Raw genomic sequence first — 18,416 nt, 5'->3', positions numbered from 1 at the left:
TTTTCATGTTTAGTAACTTTTTAAAAAGTATTTCAAAGAGTTTCAGATTTGTTCCACAATTCATAGAGATCTAATTAATTCAGAGAAACTAAACCATACTTACTCTCCCTATAATGGTTCCTTTACTTTAAATGGATTAAATTTGTTGGCAGCAGTCCTTGAATGGGAAAATAAAACCTTTTTATGCTTCTAGAATTTATTATTTTAAATCTTAAGAGATCTTAACACAATAGAAGTAGTTTTCTTAGATAATTAGAATACTCTTTGCTAGATCATGGTTTTTTATCTGTTTGGGTAGAATTTTTGCTGGTCAAATTTTATGGCTAGACTTTGATTTATTTTTTCATTCCACAGTCAAGTGTTTTTATTTTTTCCAGCTTTACTGAGGTATAATTGACAATAACATTGTAAGCTATTTGAGGTTTACATCTTGGTGACCTGCTATATGTACATATTTTGAAGGGATTCACACATCTAATTAACAAATCCATCACTTCATATATTATTTTTTGAGATCATTTAAGTTATACTTCCAACTGAATAATATAGTATTATCTACTATAGCCACCATGTTTGACATTAGATCCTCAGACTTTAATCATCTTATAACTGAATATTTGCACCCTTTTACCAAATTTTAACTTAAAAAATCACATCAATATCTTGCATGTGCATGCTGTTTGTGTGCTCAGTTGCTTAGTCATGTCCAGCTCTTTGCAACCCCATTGACTGTAGCCTGCGAGGCTCCTCCATGCATGGAATTTTACAGGCATGAATACTGGAATGGGTTGCCATTTCCTATTCCATCATCTACTCCTATATCTTGAATGTATTTCTGTCTAAAATCATCTTAACTCTTTGTGACTCAGATCTCACAGAAATGGTGACTATTCAAAGTAATCAATGGATAAAGTTGATCTTGGATCAACTTAACAAAGATTCTAATTCATTATTGCTTTATAATTATATATTATTAAGTTGTTTTGCTTTTACAAATTATAAAAAATAACTGTGTCAGAGTCATCCAAAGGTGTCCTAGTTATTAAGATGGGGTATTATATAAACATACATTTTCATATTAAATTAAGATCAATTATAATAATGACTTTAGACTTCTGAGCTTTAATAAGACTTCAGGAATTATAAGATTTATCTTAGTTGTTCATTTAAGTTTTTAGAAAAATGCCATATTAACTAACCAAGGAGTATTACTAGATCATCAATTTTTAATATATGTTGCTAGCTAAAACTGTAAATTTAGATTCTATAATTATTTTGATAATGTAGGTATTAGGCAAAAATATCAGTTAAAAAAAAACCCTAAAGTGAAAAATACTGATATAAACATAATTCAGTATATTAAATTTTATATTAGTTATATTCTTAGAGGTCATAGTTTACATAAGGTAAATTTAATCACAAATTGGTCTGAAATAGTCCTTAAATAATTTTAATCCTCATTAACTTTTAATTTTTCCTCCTTATTTTGAGCAACATTTATTCCAACAAAATTATCCTAAGGTAACAATAAATTTTGTAATATTTACCCTAATCCCATTTGAACTTTGTCTGCCTCCTCTGTATACACAAACACATAAGATATTTTTCCTACCTTAGTTTTTGTCCAGAGAATTACTTCTTACTAACACTTTAAGCATAAAAGAGATAACATATTAAACGTTCTGTTTATAAGCTTTTCTTTTGAGCTAATTGCTTTGTTAGCACTAAAGCTAAAGAAGCTAATGCCAGAGTCTCCATTTTAAAGTAGATTGTAGAGATTGCCATTTTTTCTATTTGATTTTAAATTTTATACTGAGGAATATGTTATTGAAAATCAGATTTGATTAATATTAGAAGCTTCTAATACTACAGTAAATTCAGGAGTGCCCCTTTCTCCTAACACCAGCACCCTGGGGTGATCACACAACTGCCTGGGGAATATATTACCAGGATCCTGCACACAGGCCTGGTATCCTGTCATAATCATTCTTTTCTTAGCACAAATTTGTAGGTCTCTGGGATATGAAGCTATTGGTAGTTCTGCTTGTACTCAAATGAAATGATATTGAATTTCTATTATGCATGTGCCTTGGAAACCTCACAGCTCTCCATAAAGATTTTATTCACACAGCAGATTTGTTGTGACTTAGATAGTTTCAGACAATTTTAGATTTGAATGGACATGGCAGGATCTGACAGTATAAAAGAAACATCAAGAAAAAGAAACATGTAGAACCAAATGATATATTAAGCAACCTACAGAACAAAGCAAACTAGATTGTAGTAAACAAAACTAGAAACTATGTCTTTGAAGGACCCCCCATGGGGGCTAATCTTTTCATACGGCATATATGAGTTGGTGATGGAACGTGGCAACTCTTTTCATTCTACAAATTAAGTTTTGATAAAGCCCTGTTCCTCATATAACCTTCATACTTTTGAAATAAATTGTTCATAATAAGACAGATTCTATTTTTCATTTATTTTCCCAACAGTCTAGGCCACAAATACTAATGGAAAATAAACAGAACTGCAAACAAACATGTATTCCTCAACTAGAATTGAGAAGACTTAATTGGAAAAAGGAGAAAAAGAAAATCTTAGTGAAAATATAAAATATGGAATTCAAATAATGGTGAATTAATTCATGACAAAAAGGGGAGAAAAATCAGTTAATATACTTCGGGGAAAAATGAATTTAGTGTGAAGTTTCCTTAATTTGTGAGAGTGTACTGTGCATCAGAAATAATTTGGGAACTTCCAAAATAACAAATAACAAAGAAGTAAATATACCAGAGAAAGAATAATACAGGCAGCAATAAATGTTCTGAAGAATAATATAAACTAGACTGGTGGGACAGAATCTACCTGTGATAACAGCAGAGTATGAGGAGACAGCTACTTTGGTGACTAAGTCGTTCAGTCGCTCGGTCGTGTCTGACTCTTGTGACCCCATGGACTGTGATTTTTCCAGGCAAGAACACTAGTAGTGAATTTGCCATTTCCTTTCTCCAGGGGATTTGCCCAACCCAGGTATGGAGCCAGTGTCTCCTGTCTATTTTCTTTCCTTGCTGGTGGATTCTTTACCAATGAGCCACCAGGGAAGACCTTAGTGACCAAGAGAGACCTCATAAAAGAGGTAATGTGATGTACACCCATGGCTGACGCATGTCAATGTATGGCAAAAGCCGCCACAAAATTGCAAAGTAATTAGCCTCCAATTAAAATAAATTAATTAATTAAAAAAAAATCTAAACAACAACAACAAAAAAAGAGGTAATGTGAGCTGAGTTCTGAACGACAAAAAGAAGGTAGCCTGGTAAAGGCCTGAGGGCAAGGCATTCTAGGTTAACATACAACATGTACAAGTCCCTTTTTAGGCTAATGTTCCTATCAGATGGAATTTCTTCATATCACACGCATTTACATTACTTTAAAAATAGTTCGCCTCTGGATAGTATGGAGGTTCCTCAAGAAATTAAAACTAGTATTACCACATGATAGAGCAATCCCACCTCATGTATATATCCAAAGCAAAAGAAATTATTATCTCAAAGAGATACCTGTGCTTACATGTTCACTGCAGCATTATTCACAGTAACCAAGGTAGGGAAATAACCTAAATGTTTGTTGATGGATGAACTGAAAAAAACAAAAGTTACATACATCTAAACATATATATTGCATTGAAAAACAGCATTTTATACAAATGCACACATACAAATATAGTGGTATATTATTCAGTCTTAAAGAAGAAAGAAATTCTGTCACTTGTGACAGCATGGACGAACCTGGAGAGCATTATGTAAAGTGAAATAATCAGACGAAGAAAGACAAATACTGCATAATGGTATCACTTGCGTGTGGAATTTTGAAGAAAAAAAGGAAAATATGTGAGGTGATAGATGTTTAATTTAGTAGATTGTGGGAATCTTTTCACAACATATATGTGTGTGTGTATATATATATATTGGAGAAGGAAATAGCAACCCACTCCAGTATTCTTGCCTGGAGAAACCCACAGACAGAGGAGCCTGGTGGGCTACAGTCCATAGGGTCGCAAAGAGCCAGACACAACTAAGTGACTAACACATATACACACACACATATATATAAATATCAAATCATTACATTATCCACTTTAGATATATTACAAATGTGTCAAATATACCTCAATAAAGCTAAAAATACGTGAACCATGAACTTCCAGATGTTCAAGCTGGTTTTAGAAAAGGCAGAGGAACCAGACATCAAATTACCAACATCTGCTGCATCATCAAAAAAGCAAGAGTTCCAGAAAAACATCTATTTCTGCATTATTGAATATGCCAAAGCCTTTGACTGTGTGGATCACAATAAACTGTGGAAAATTCTGAAAGAGATGGGAATACCAGACCCCCTGACCTGCCTCTTGAGAAACCTGTATGCAGGTCAGGAAGCAACAGTTAGAACTGGACATGGAACAACAGACTGGTTCCAAGTAGGAAAAGGAGAATGTCAAGGCTATATATTGTCACCCTGCTTATTTAACTTATATGCAGAGTACATCATGAGAAATGCTGGGCTGGAGGAAGCACAAGCTGGAATCAAGATTGCCGGGAGAAATATCAATCACCTCAGATATGCAGATGACACCACCCTTATGGCAGAAAGTGAAGAAGAACTAAAGAGCCTCTTGATGAAAATGAAAGAGGAGAGTAAAAAAGTTGGCTTAAAGCTCAACATTCAGAAAACTAAGATCATGGCATCTGGTCCCATCACTTCATGGGAAATAGATGGGGAAAGAGTGGAAACAGTGTCAGACTTTATTTTTTTGGGCTCCAAAATCACTGCAGATGGTGACTGCAGCCATGAAATTAAAAGACGCTTACTCCTTGGAAGGAAAGTTATAACCAACCTAGACAGCATATTAAAAAGCAGAGACATTACTTTGCCAACAAAGGTCTGTCTAGTCAAGGCTATGGTTTTTCCAGTGGTCATGTATGGATGTGAGAGCTGAAGTATAAATAAAGAAAGCTGAGTGCCGAAGAATTGATGCTTTTGAACTGTGGTGTTGGAGAAGACTCTTGAGAGTCCCTTGGACTGCAAGGAGATCCAACCAGTCCATCCTAAAGGAGATCAGTCCTGGGTGTTCATTGGAAGGACTGATGTTGAAGCTGAAACTTCAATACTTTGGCCACCTGATGTGAAGAGCTGACTCATTGAAAAAGACCCTGATGCTAGGAAAGATTGAGGGCAGGAGGAGAAGGGGACGACAGAGGATGAGATGGTTAGATGGCATCACCGACTCGATAGACATGGGTTTGGGTGGACTCTGGGAGCTGGTGATGGACAGGGAGGCCTGGCATGCTGCGGTTCACGGGGTCGCAAAGAGTCAGACCCGACTGAGCGACTGAACTGAACTGAACTGAACTGAAAGCTAAAAATAAATATACACATGAACATATACAGGCTTCTCAGGTGTCGCAGTGGTAAAGAATTTGCCTACCAATGCAGGAGAAGCAGGTTCGATGCTTAGGTTGGGAAGATGCCCTGGGGAAAGAAATGGCAACCTACTCCAGTATTCTTGCCTGAGAAATTCCATGGACAGAGGAGACTAGCTTGCTGCAGCCCATGGGGTGGCAGAGAGACTCTATTGAGCACATTACACAGTACAGCAGCACTTACACATACACACAAATATTTAATTTTTAGAAGAAAATTTAGAGATTAAGGGAGAAAGAAGAAAAAGATGGAAAGGTAAATATGTGGCAGCTATACTGGGAGAAACGAACACATTCGTCCTGATAGATAATAAGAACCAGATATACCTAAGCCAAAATCACGATCAACAGCATATTTAATCATGTCTTTTTGGAAGCTTTAGTTTCAACCGCAAAGCAAAGTTTCTTTTCACCATTGTCATTCTCTAATTTTACATATAATGCTAATGATTTTGGTCTGTGAGCATCCATTTTATGTGAATCATTTAGCTTATACTAAATAACACCAATTAGTTCTATAGAAATCTTCCAAGAACCACACTCTCAGCATTCTCCTCCCTCTACTACTCTCTAGCACAACTTTCCAAAGTTCCTATGATACCCTGGATCCTTCATGTTCCAAAAGACTATATGATGTATTATTTCATACTAAGATATAAACCCTATGTATCAGGACCCTCAAGCTCTACTCTCTCAGTACTGCATTTGAGAAGAAATTATGGTAACCTCAAAATCTAATTGATGCTCGAAGATATGTCATCAAATGAAAAAAAAATTAAGAGTAAATGCAGATATTTTTTCTATTTAGAGGAATTCAGATTTACATGAATAGGTCTCTTGTGGGGTGTCTTTCAATGCTAGGGACTCTAAAGCAGAACACAGACTTCCAGTGGATTAATCACTTAATTCAAGAGTGGGGATATGGAATTACCACCAGTCAAGCTAAACTTATCCTTTTCTTTAGAGAGGAAGCAAATGCCCATCTTTTAGTACTCCAGTTAAACATGTGGTCGTGAGGTTGATTTGCTTGCAAGCTGTTTTTATGTAAGTCACAATGGAAAGAATTTCTAAATGGCTACTAGTAGCATTTGATGTCCTACTTCATCCCAGAAGGATCATTTTTTCCTCTTGCTGCGAATTTTAGGATTGAAGCATTATGGCAGGCTTATTCAATACCTAACAGATAGCAAAAAAGAGCAGTAATATTATATAAAGTTAGGTCAGAAAGAGAGTTGGACTTTCTGACTACAAAAACAATAAGAAAAGAGCTGTATACAATGAAGTTTCTTAAAATTAGTGTAAATCATCTAGTACACTTAGCAATAAGTAGGAGATGGAATTGGTGGATATTACGTCCACTGAACTCATATACCATGGTTATCAATGTCTGTCAAAAAAAGAAAACCACATGGCATGATTAGTAGTGAAAATGTGGAAAATCAGTAAGCCTGCCTGTGGGAAAAGCACCATGTTTTCCAGCTTCATAATTTGCTAAAATATTGATAAGAAGAGTAATAATAGAATTTAATCATAAAAACCTCAGACAAGTGCTTGGCTAGGGGTGGGCTGTGGATAGACTCCATGAATGATGATAACTATGTGATGTCTTTGGTCCCTCAGATGACCTTTGTGAAGGATGAAACTGAGTTTAATACTAGTTCATAAACACCACCTGGAGAATGACCACCAGAAAAAGGAAAGAAAGACTACCATCCATTAGATATATTATTGCTAAAACTGCAATGAAATTGTAATGAAAATAGCAGTTGTGGGACAATGTAATATACAATCAAATAGTATACAGATATCATCATTTATATATTTAAATTATAAAGGTTTATAGTTTATTATATATATATTATTTATTATGTATAGAATATAAATGAAAAATTAAAATGGAAATAGAACAGAGGTTCTCTGCCTGCACTTACTTAATACATGTTTATTAGTTTGGGTGAGGGCCAAACTGGCCTTCCCTAGTGGCTCAGTAGTAAAGAATCTGCCTGCCAAGCAGGAGACGCAGGTTCAATCTCTGGGTCAGGAAGATCCTCTGGAGGAGGAAATGGCAACCCACTCCAGTATTCCTGCCTGAATAATGTCACTGACAGTAGAGCTGGCAGGCTACAGTCCATGAGATCGTAAGAGAGTCAAACAGGACTTAGTGACTAAACAATAACAAAGGCTAAACTATAGTAATAGAGACCCCCAAAATTCAGAGGCTTAAGACAAAAGTTTACTTATCTCTTACATAATAGTTCAGATATGAGTAGTCCTGGCTGGCTGGCTCATCACAAGGTTATTCAGGGACCAGGTTTCTTCCATAATGTTGCTCCACCACATCCCATGTATTATCCTTATTTGAACACTCAAAGTGAAGTCCTTGTCACATCTGTGTTCCAGCCTGTGAGAAGGAAAATGAGATAAGCCAGCATATTCTAATTTGTCTTTTAAGGAATGACCCAGAAAATTCACATATCGCTTTTGCTTATACCCCAGAAACCCAAATTCAGTCCCATGGCCACTCCCACTGTATTAGTTTGCTAGGGTTGCCATAACAAAGTATCACTAATTGAGTGGTTTAAACAACAGAAATTTATTTGCCTCACAATTCTGAAGGATAAAAGTGTGAGGTCAAGGTATCAAAGGATGGCTTTCCTCTGAGGCCTTTCTTCATAGCTTAAAGATGGCTGCCTTCTCTGGTGTCTTCATGTGGCCTTTTCTCTAAGTTTGTCTGTCTCCTAGTCTCCTCTTTTTAATAAGGACAACAGTCTTATTGGCTTAGGACCCATGCTAATTACCTTGTTTAACCTTAATTATCTTTTTAAAAGCCCAGTCTCAATAGTCACATTCTGAGGTACTGAGGGTAGGAAAGCCAACATATGAATTTTGAGAGGACCTGACTCAGCCTATAATATCTAACTTCAAGGAAGACTAAGTTTGTGGTAGGATGGCCATTTAGCTAAGTACAGCTTTACTCCTATTTCTTAAAGGAAAGAAGAGAATAGATATTGAGGACTATTTAGAAACATCTGTCCCATTATTCTAGAATTAATAAGTATAAAGCCAAATCTATATTAGATAAAAACTCACCAAGAAAAAGAACGGGAAGGATAAATAATTGACAATGAAACTCAAAAGCAGTTGAGCCCCAAGACAGAAATCCTATTTTAATACAATGACCTGGTTGTATTAAACTAAATCAATTTTAAGAGTAGTGAAGCTATTTCAAGTGTGGAGAGTATAACTGAAGATAAATATAGTATCTGAATAGGTTTCTTGATCATTAGGAGAAACAGATTTTTTTTAGGATATTATAACCAGTCTCCTTTGACCACCACAAAAAAGTAGATATAATTGAGCCAATTATAAAGAGAATATTATCAATGCAATCACTTCCCCTTTTTTAGTTAAATGTTTGATTATGCATGCCATGCATAAGATTTTCTCTTAATGTAGAAATAAAGGCAACAAAAGGATTTTAACAAATGAAATAAAGCCCTATAGTATGAAAACCTGGTATATGAGAAAGCTATAGGAATCTGTTGTTTATAAAAATTATTGGGTATACATAAGATGATGAAAGATGGTAAATAAACTCTTCTGAATTATAAGGCAGAAAAGTTTCTGGATAAATTTTGATGCTTTTCAAACAAATGCTCAAATGTGGTCAATGATTTTTTTAATTCCTCCACAAAGATAACTCTGAAGTATAATTCAGAAACCTCCACAGAACCTTCAATGCTTATTCTCAATTCCATGGCCATTCCATACCATGAAACCATAAACATGTAAGCATAGTCACAAATGGTTAATTTATGAAATTTATGCGAGTGGATATTTGCTGGTTTCTTTCTGCTGTGACTCATGTTTGGGTATATGCCAGGAGCACCCATCACCTTTTACTTTACACATACAGGAAGAAAATGGGAGCATAAGGTACTTTTACTAAGAAATATTGTGATTAAAAAATAGTTATACAGCAAAAAACAGTTGCAAACACATAGTATCATTCATTGCTAATGAGTTAAAAGGATACCACAGTGCACATATAAATCACTATACAGTATCTTGCAGTTTATTTAAATTCATTGTGCCTCATTATAACTGAGCTATGCACCTTTAGGTCTGAGTTGATTAGGAATGCGATAGCTCAGAATAGCTTTTAATTCAGAGAAACATGGCCTGACCTTTACCATAATCCTGTGTGAAACACACTATAGTTTAGACATTAATAATGATGCTACCTCTTTTTCATACTGGTGAGATGCTACTTAAAATTTGGTATTATTAGTTAACAGCCTCGAGCCAATACATCAAAACCAAATTACCCTTCTGTGTATAACTACAGTACTTAATTCTGAGTTCTTCATCTCTCATAACTATTACTTCCTCTTTAAAAATGCTAAAAACCAAAATGTAATAGTGTCATGTCACAGCAATAAGTCACAGATACAAACTAAAGGCACTCCTCCCCACTCCCCGTGGACTGCCACTGTATGCAGTTAAGGATCCGTGCCTCATGATATACGTTTTAACAGCTAAGGCATTGCTTGTCTTTGACCTTTGTCTCTCAATTTAAGAATGCCATTTCCTTAAATCACCTCCTGGTAAGTCAACTAGCACAAACAATAGAACTTTCTTACCATTCTCATTCAGATGCAGTGGAAAATACAAATCATAGGTTTAAATATCTATTTTCTTTTCTAAATATCTTCTTTTTTTTTTTATCACTCTAAATACAGTAAACGATAAGGTAATACATGAGCTGGGTTTGGTCGACTTAGTTCACCAGGGCTCATAATGGAAAATAACGTGCCTCTGAGACACCCATTTTCACCCCTTTCCCCTTTGCTTCCCACTCCCCAGAAGCAACCTGTTTTGGAACTCTTAGAAGTTCTCTCTGGTATTGTTAACGCATCTTCCTAAATAATGCATCTATATTGCTAAATCTCTATGTTCTTCCAATTTCAGATATTACATTTTGACTCTCTAGGATAAAAAAATAAGATACAGCCCTTTTAGAAGACCATACCCTCAAAACCCAAGATTCTCCGTCATTACCAGTTCTGGAGCTCTCCTCAGTCACTCGTTTTCAATCCCCTTTCACAGAATCCCTTTGAGTGAGAATTTCCTTTGTTTCTGAGAAACAGAAACTCCACAGAAGGGATCAAACAAGAGTCTACTTATTACCAGCAAGAAAAAAGCGATAGGGGTAAAGTGACCCCCCCAGTCTCCTTGTTTTGTCATGATGCTCTTCATTTCCTGAGACACCCGTGTACAGTGGCAGTTGGCTGCCGAGCTTCCGCCATTGTTACGTATACAGGAGGAAAACGGAAGTACGGGTCCCACTTCCTTTTAAAACTCTTCCGGAAGTTGCACACACTATCTCCACTTAAACCCCATAAGCAGCACTTCTTCACAAGGCCATGCCAATTTGCAGGGAGACAGGAAATCAAGGTCTTTATTTTAGCAGTTCTATTACAAAGAGAGGAGGAGGGACAATATTTGGGTTACTAAAAATGAGTAAACTAGAGAGATCCATTTTTCTGAGGCTTTGCCTCCTTTAAAAATGTCTTTATTTTTATTTATCACTTGATCGACAGACTTGGCTGGTATATAAAAATAGATTGTAAATGTTTTTTAATAGAATTTTGAAAGTGTTTGTCTTCTAGGTTCCAGAGTGCATACTGAGAACTCCATGTCTCCTGTAACTCCTAAGTCTTTGTGATCCTTGGGTACACTGCTCTGTGAAACTTTAGGATAGTCTCTTTACTCCTGTATTCTAAAATGTCACAGTGGCATGCATTATGTGGATCGCGTTTCATTCATTTATTGTACTTAGTTCTAGGAGCGGCTTTCAAACTTGAAATTAAAGTCCATCAACTCTAGAAAACGCTTTGCCTTATTTCTTTGACCATTGTCTCTCCTTCTGAATGTTGTGCCCTAGCATGAGTCAAAACAAGCTGTATTGCAGTAAAAAGCAAACCCAAACATCAATGGTTTACTAATACAGCAAAGATTTGTTTCTCATTGACACTGTAAGTCCAGAAGGAACCAGCTGAGGGCTTTGTTCCATGCTGACTTTACACAGAGGTTAAGGTGACAGAGTCTGCACTCTCCAAAGGATCTCAAGCCTGCACCAGAGAAAAGGCAAAATGACAAGTCATATGATGACTTTAAAAACCTCCACCCAGAAGTAACCTGCATTTGTATTCACATTTTATCAGATACAGAAAGTAACATGTCTATGGCTAACTGCAAAAGAGTGGGAAAGTATAACCTCACAAGGTCCTTGAAAGGAAGACAACCAGAATATTGAAGAACAAACCTAAGTACTGTAACAGGTCTCCTAGAAGGATACTCTAATATGCTTCTCTCTTTTCTTTTTTACTTATGAGATTCATCTTATATGAGATTAGAGTGTACACAATTTAAGTACATATATTGATGAATTAGGAAATGGCAACCCACTCCAGTATTCTTGCCTGGAGAACTCCATGGACAGAGGAGCCTGGTGGGCTACAGTCTATGGGGTCGCAAAGAGGTGGACACGACTGAGTGACTAACTGCCGGAGTCCAGCTCCGGCAGCCAGGGAATCGCCCTGAAAGGATGAACAGGGTCGGCGAACGAAAATGATGCAGTCTCTCACTCAAAGCACTGGGCTGCATGTTTATTTTAAGCATCAGGTTTTCTTTTATACTTTTACAAAAGCATTAGGTCAGAGGTATGACATCTTCAGTTTCCCCTCACCCATATTTACTGTCTCCATAAATTATTGTTGTCCTTCAGAGTTCCCTCTTAAGTGTCCTTGTGATAACATTGTAACTCAAGTTTGTCTCTGGGCTGTATATTACATTCCTCAGTTTATTTCTTATCTCTTTAAATCCTGCTATCCCCTAGTAACTTAAGCTCATCATCTCTCTAAAACGGCTTTTAGCTATTAGTATCTCTAAAATTCCTAGTTTCCATAAGCTATAGTAAAATATGCCAACACTACAACATACCTTAAACTTTTAGCTTCTAACTATTCTTAATTATTCCTAACCCCTAAACTCAGCAAACTTCTTTTGCCATAAACATTCCCCTTACAGGCAGGTTTCAGATAACAATGTTTCCCATGGTCTCAAGCTGCAGCCTATTTGCTCAACCTGGAGCATTCTTTGTAAAGATCCTTGAACAAATGGCAATAGTTAACTTTATGGATTATAACATTCTTTCCAGCCAACTCAACCGGAGGAAGGAAAGGACAAGTCAGAATCACAAGACCTAACTCCTTCATCCCGGGACCGTGCCTGCGGGATGAGGAGAGGGGGTTGGGGCCGTGCCTCCATTTTGTCAGTAATGCCTATCGCGACTCCCGACAACTAACACTATATACATGTGCATCATGATCTAAATCAAGAATATTCCCAACACCCCAAAGACTTCATCCTGTCCTCTTTCAGTCAATACTCCCAAAGGTAACCACTAATCTGACCTCTATCAGCACAGATTCATTATGCCAGTTTTGAACAACATATGAAGAGAATCATATCCTCTTTTGTGTCTGAATTCTTTTACTCAGACATATATTGATGAGATGTGTCAATAACACGGCACATAACAAAGTGCTTTTGTGTTACACTTGATTATATATGAATATAAAACCTTTTATTTACTCATTCAACTGCTGTTGGATGCTGAGTTATTTCTAGTCTTGGGTTGTTATGAACAAAGCTGCTATAAACTTTACCATACACATCTTTTAGTGAAAAACATTGAAAACTGAACAGAATTTACTAATTTTAGTGAATTTCAGTTTTCAATTTTTTACATAGCTTAATGGTTAGTGTTTTGTGTTCTATTTAGGAAATTTTTGATTATCCAACTTATGAATATACTTTCCTAAATTTCCCCCCAAAACTCTTAATATTGTACTCATGTTGTATTGCTTACATTTAGATCTATGATCCATGTCAAATTAATTTTGGTGCATAGTGTACAAAAGAAGTTTAGAGTTTTTTTCATCTGAAAATGAATTTTATTTTTTTTTTAATTTCAAATGAAAGACATAATTTCCTACCCTGTTTCTAACAAGTGGGTTTGCAGTGATGCCCTTTTTTGTAAATCACATGATCATGTATGTACCAACATTCTCTTTAACTTTTATTTACTTTCCTGGTAATTTCTTCAAGTTCTTTATATCCTAACCCTTGTAAGTTTACCTTTTATATCTCTGCTACAACATTTTTACTTTCAAGAGCTCTTTTTTGTTCTCTGATTATTCCTTTTCCATTGTTCAGTTCACTTCAGTTCAGTCGCTCAGTCGTGTCCAACTCATTGCGAACCCATGAACCACAGCACGCCAGGCCTCCCTGTCCATCACCAACTCCCAGAGTCCATCCAACTCATGTCCATTGAGTCAGTGACACTGTCCAACCATCTCATCCTCTGTTGTCCCCTTCTTCTCCTGCCTTCAATCTTTCCCAGCTTCAGGGTCTTTTCCAAGGAGTCAGCTCTTCCATCAGGTGGCCAAAGTATTGGAGTTTCAGCTTCAACATCAGTCTTTCCAATAAACACTCAGGACTGATCTCCTTTAGAATGGACTGGTTGGATCTCCTTGCAGTCCAAGGGACTCTCAAGAGTCTTCTCCAACACCACAGTTCAAAAGCATCAATTCTTCAGTGCTCAGCTTTCTTTAGGGTCCAACTCTCACATCCATACACGACCACTGGAAAAACCATAGCCTTGACTAGACAGATCTTTGTTGGCAAAGTAATGTCTATGCTTTTTAATATGCTGTCTAGGTTGGTTATAACTTTCCTTCCAAGGAGTAAGCGTCTTTTGATTTCATTGCTGCAATCACCATCTGCAGTGATTTTGGAGCCCAGAAAAGTAAAGTCAGCCACTGTTTGCACTGTTTCCCCATCTATTTTCCATGAAGTGATGGGACCAGATGCCATGATCTTAGTTTTCTGAATGTTGAGCTTTAAGCCAACTTTTTCACTCTCCTCTTTCACTTTCATGAAGAGGGCCTTTAGTTCTTCTTCACCTTCTGCCATAAGGGTGGTGTCATCTGCATATCTGAGGTGATTGATATTTCTCCTGGCAATCTTGATTCCAGCTTGTGCTTCCTCCAGCCCAGCGTTTCTCATGATGTACTCTGCATATAAGTTAAATAAGCAGGGTGACAATATACAGCCTTGACGTACTCCTTTTCCTATTTGGAACCAGTCTGTTGTTCCATGTCCAGCTCTAACTGTTGCTTCCTGACCTGCATACAGGTTTCTCAAGAGGCAGGTCAGGTGGTCTGGTATTCCCATCTCTTTCAGAATTTTCCACAGTTTATTGTGATCCACATAGTCAAAGGCTTTGGCATAGTCAATAAAGCAGAAATAGATGTTTTTCTGGAACTCTCTTGCTTTTTTGATGATCCAGCGGATGTTGGCAATTTGAAGACTTTTTAAATCAAGGATAACATAATATTCTCTCATCTGTGGATCTTATATCTGTTGGGATTGATTTAATCTCCTGAATTGTTTCAGCCTCCTATGAGTACTTGTTTTGGTCTCTATCTCCCATGTAAGAGATGTTCTTAAATATCTAGTGATGATAGGCTACCCCATTCTCCTCCGTAGGGGATTCCCTGGTGCCTCATAAAGTAAAGAATCTGCTTGCAATGCAGGAGACCTGGGTTTGATCTCTGGGTTAGGAAGATCCCCTGGAGAAGAAAACTGCAACCCACCACAGTATCCTTGCCTGGAGAATTCAATGAACAGAGGAGCCTGGTGGGCTACAGTCCATGGGTCCCAAACAGTCGGACACGACTGAAGGACTAACACTTTCAAAGTTGATTAAAATCATATTTGATGTAAGGAGAGCTTATTAGCTAAAGGACTTCAAGGTGCCACTTTTCTCTTGGTTTTACCAGTTTCTGCAAAGGAATCTTTCACTCTTAACCCATGGAGATACAAACCCCTGACCTGACTATAGTACCATTTTGCTCAACTGTGCCCACTATCCCTAAATCCAAAGTCATTCTGGTTCATTTTCCCAGAAGAATAAACATACAGATCTATGCTACAGTTGGGGAGGGAGTAGTCTGTCAGTCTGTAGTCTGGAGTGGAGAAATAGAAAAGTCACTTAATTGCTTTGTATTACCAACTTCCAACCTTCTTTGCTTCTACCCACTCTCCCATCACAATATCCCATTATCCAATATGCCATTGCCACCAATCCCAGGATCCTGTGGAACAAATATGATTATTTCTTGATTGATCCTCATTACAAAATGTAAACTAAAACTTTAGGTTTTTCTAGTTTGCTGGGGGAGTTGCCACTTGCATGTTTTAGATATATTTTAAAATATGTTGATCTCCATTACCTGCTATTTTATCCCCCTCACTCCCACTCATTATCTTTTGCCTTATGGGTTTATGAGAAATGTTTTTGTATTCTTGCCATCATTTTAGCTGTATTGGGGTAGAAAACCAAGTTTTCTACATTCATTGTCTGATTTGGATTCCCTGTTGGCTCTCTTTGGTACAAGATAAATTACATTCTGGAAGCAAAACAAAGCAACAAATGAGTTGTCTCTCTTGAAGTGAAAGTGCAAAACAATTAACCTTACTGCCTAAAGTTCAACAAACTTTAGTTTATCTGTTTTTTTCTTTCGCACTTAGAAAGCATCTGTACAGGTTTTGTGAACAACTCGCAAATGCTCACATTGACTGAATGTATAATATGCAACTTTATTTGAAATATAAGCTTACAAAATAGTACAACATTTATACTGAAAAATACTGTCATTTTTCTAAACTTCCAATAGAATATCTCTTTTCTAAGTCTCCTTGAATTTGAACATTGACCACTAAAACTTCTTTCTGAAAAAAAAAAAATAGATCGTGTGTTATTTATTGCCATAAGAAATAAATAAGTCAGTATAGCTGGCTGGACAATTTTCTCCTTTCATCACCACTTCATGTTTTATCCCTTTTGGGATAAAAGTGCCTCTGAATGCAAGCTTGCCTCTACAAACAGAGAAGAAAACTTCTTAAGACTGATGTCAAATAATGGCTGACTTCAACTAGCACTACTAAGCCATTTGAAATTCATCTTTAGTAAGACACAAGTATCAAACAATCAATGTGATATAAACAGTGGAGCAATATCTTTAAGTACTGGGGGAGATTTGGCCTGTAATTTCTTACCCAGTCAAAATATCTTCCAAATAGGAAGACATCATAATAACTTTTTAAGATACATAACATGTGAAATAGTTCCTCATTACCAGATCTACACTGTAAGAAACATTAAAGTAGGTCCTTCAATCAGAAAAAAAAATATTACCAGATTGAAACCTCAGTACAGTTCAGTCGCTCAGTTGTGTCCAACTCTTTGTGACCCTGTGAATTGCAGCACGCCAGGCCTCCCTGTCCATCACCAACTCCCGGAGTTTACCCAAACCCATCCATCAAGTCGGTGATGCCATCCAACCATATCATCCTCTGTCGTCCCCTTTTCCTCCTGCCCCCAATCCTTCCCAGCTTTAGGGTCTTTTCCAATGAGCCAACTCTTCACATCAGGTGGCCAAAGTATTGGAGTTTCAGCTTCAACATCAGTCCTTCCAATGAACACCCAGGACTGATCTCTTTTAAGATGGACTGGTTGGATCTCCTTGCAGTCCAAGGGACTCTCAAGAGTCTTCTCCAACACTACAGTTCAAAAGCATCAATTCTTCAGCACTCAGCTTTCATTATAGTCCAACTCTCACATCCATACATGACCACTGGAAAAACCATAGCCTTGACTAGACGGACTTTGTTGGCAAAGTAATGTCTCTGCTTTAAAATATGCTATCTAGGTTGGTTATAACCTTCCTTCCAAGGAGTGTCTTTTAATTTCATGGCTGCAATCACCATCTGCAGTGATTTTGGAGCCCAAAATAATAAAGTCTGACACTGTTTCCACTGTTTCCCCATCTACTTCCCATGAAACCTAGATAAACACAAAAAAGCTAAGGCCACCAGAAATAGTAAATACGTGGATAAATGTAAAAGTTTTCATTAGTCAAATCTCTTCCAAAGATAATTAGCTGTTTAAATAAAAAATTAGAACAAGGTATCTAGGAGTTTAACAACATATACAAACACAAAACATAAGACAACAATAGCACAAAGACCAGGAGAGGAAAAGCAAATGTATAATGTTTTAAAGTTACTTTACTATACATGAAAGTGTTAGCTGCTCAGTCATGTTCAATTTTTTGCAACCCATAGACTGTAAACTGCCAGGCTCGTGTGTCTATGAAATTCTCTAGGCAAGAATACAGGAGTGAGTAGCCCTTCCCTTCCCCAGGGCATCATCCCAACCCAGGGATCGAACCTGGGTCTCCTGTACTGCAGGTGGATTTTTTTTATTGTCTGAGCCACTAGGGAAGCCCTATACATGAGGTAGTATAACAGTAATTGGAGGTAAAATGTGATAAATTAAAAATACACACTATTAACACTTAAGCAATCATTCAGATAACAAAACAAACACTGCTATAATTGTTCTGTTATTTGAGTGGTTGTTTTAGTATAAACAAACACTAAAATATTGGTTCACTAAAATGAGCCAAAAGGAGATGAAACAAATCATAAGAGGTAATTAATACAATAGAAGAGAGAAAATCAGGAACGAAATGACAAAGAACAGAAGGGACAAACAGAAAAAAAAAAAACATGATAGTAGATTAAAATCTAGGTGGTGGTGGTCTAGTCACTAAATCATGTGCAATTCTTGTGACCTCATGGACTGTGGCCTGCCAGGCTCCTCTGTCCATGGGATTCTCCAGACAAGAATACTGCAGTGGGTTGCCATTTCCTTCTCCAGGGGAGCTTCCCAACACAGTAATCAAACCCAGGTCTCCTGGATTGCAGGCAGACTCTTTACCAACTGACCTATGAGGG

At 37.0% G+C, this 18,416-nt stretch overlaps 1 protein-coding gene and 1 long non-coding RNA gene across 2 annotated transcripts in view; one reads left to right on the top strand and one right to left on the bottom strand.

Moving 5' to 3' along the window:
- LOC145510937 (uncharacterized) overlaps positions 1-18,416 on the bottom strand; it is a 571,176-nt gene that overhangs the window by 251,976 nt on the left and 300,784 nt on the right. The window contains exon 6 of the mRNA XM_081503112.1: positions 7,732-7,884. Coding sequence (XP_081359238.1) covers positions 7,740-7,884 — 145 coding nt within the window. The 3' untranslated portion in view covers positions 7,732-7,739. The remainder of the gene's footprint in view (positions 1-7,731; positions 7,885-18,416) is intronic.
- Positions 10,855-11,376, top strand: LOC145509583 (uncharacterized). Its single transcript, XR_014056212.1, has 2 exons — positions 10,855-10,940; positions 11,156-11,376. It is a non-coding gene; the product is annotated as an uncharacterized LOC145509583 (long non-coding RNA).

This window comes from Giraffa tippelskirchi, chromosome 6 (genome assembly GCF_054371585.1).
Source record: "Giraffa tippelskirchi isolate mGirTip1 chromosome 6, T2T-mGirTip1v1.2.pri, whole genome shotgun sequence".
NCBI classification, from domain to species: domain Eukaryota; kingdom Metazoa; phylum Chordata; class Mammalia; order Artiodactyla; family Giraffidae; genus Giraffa; species Giraffa tippelskirchi.
This window is presented reverse-complemented; position numbering and strand designations above follow the sequence as displayed.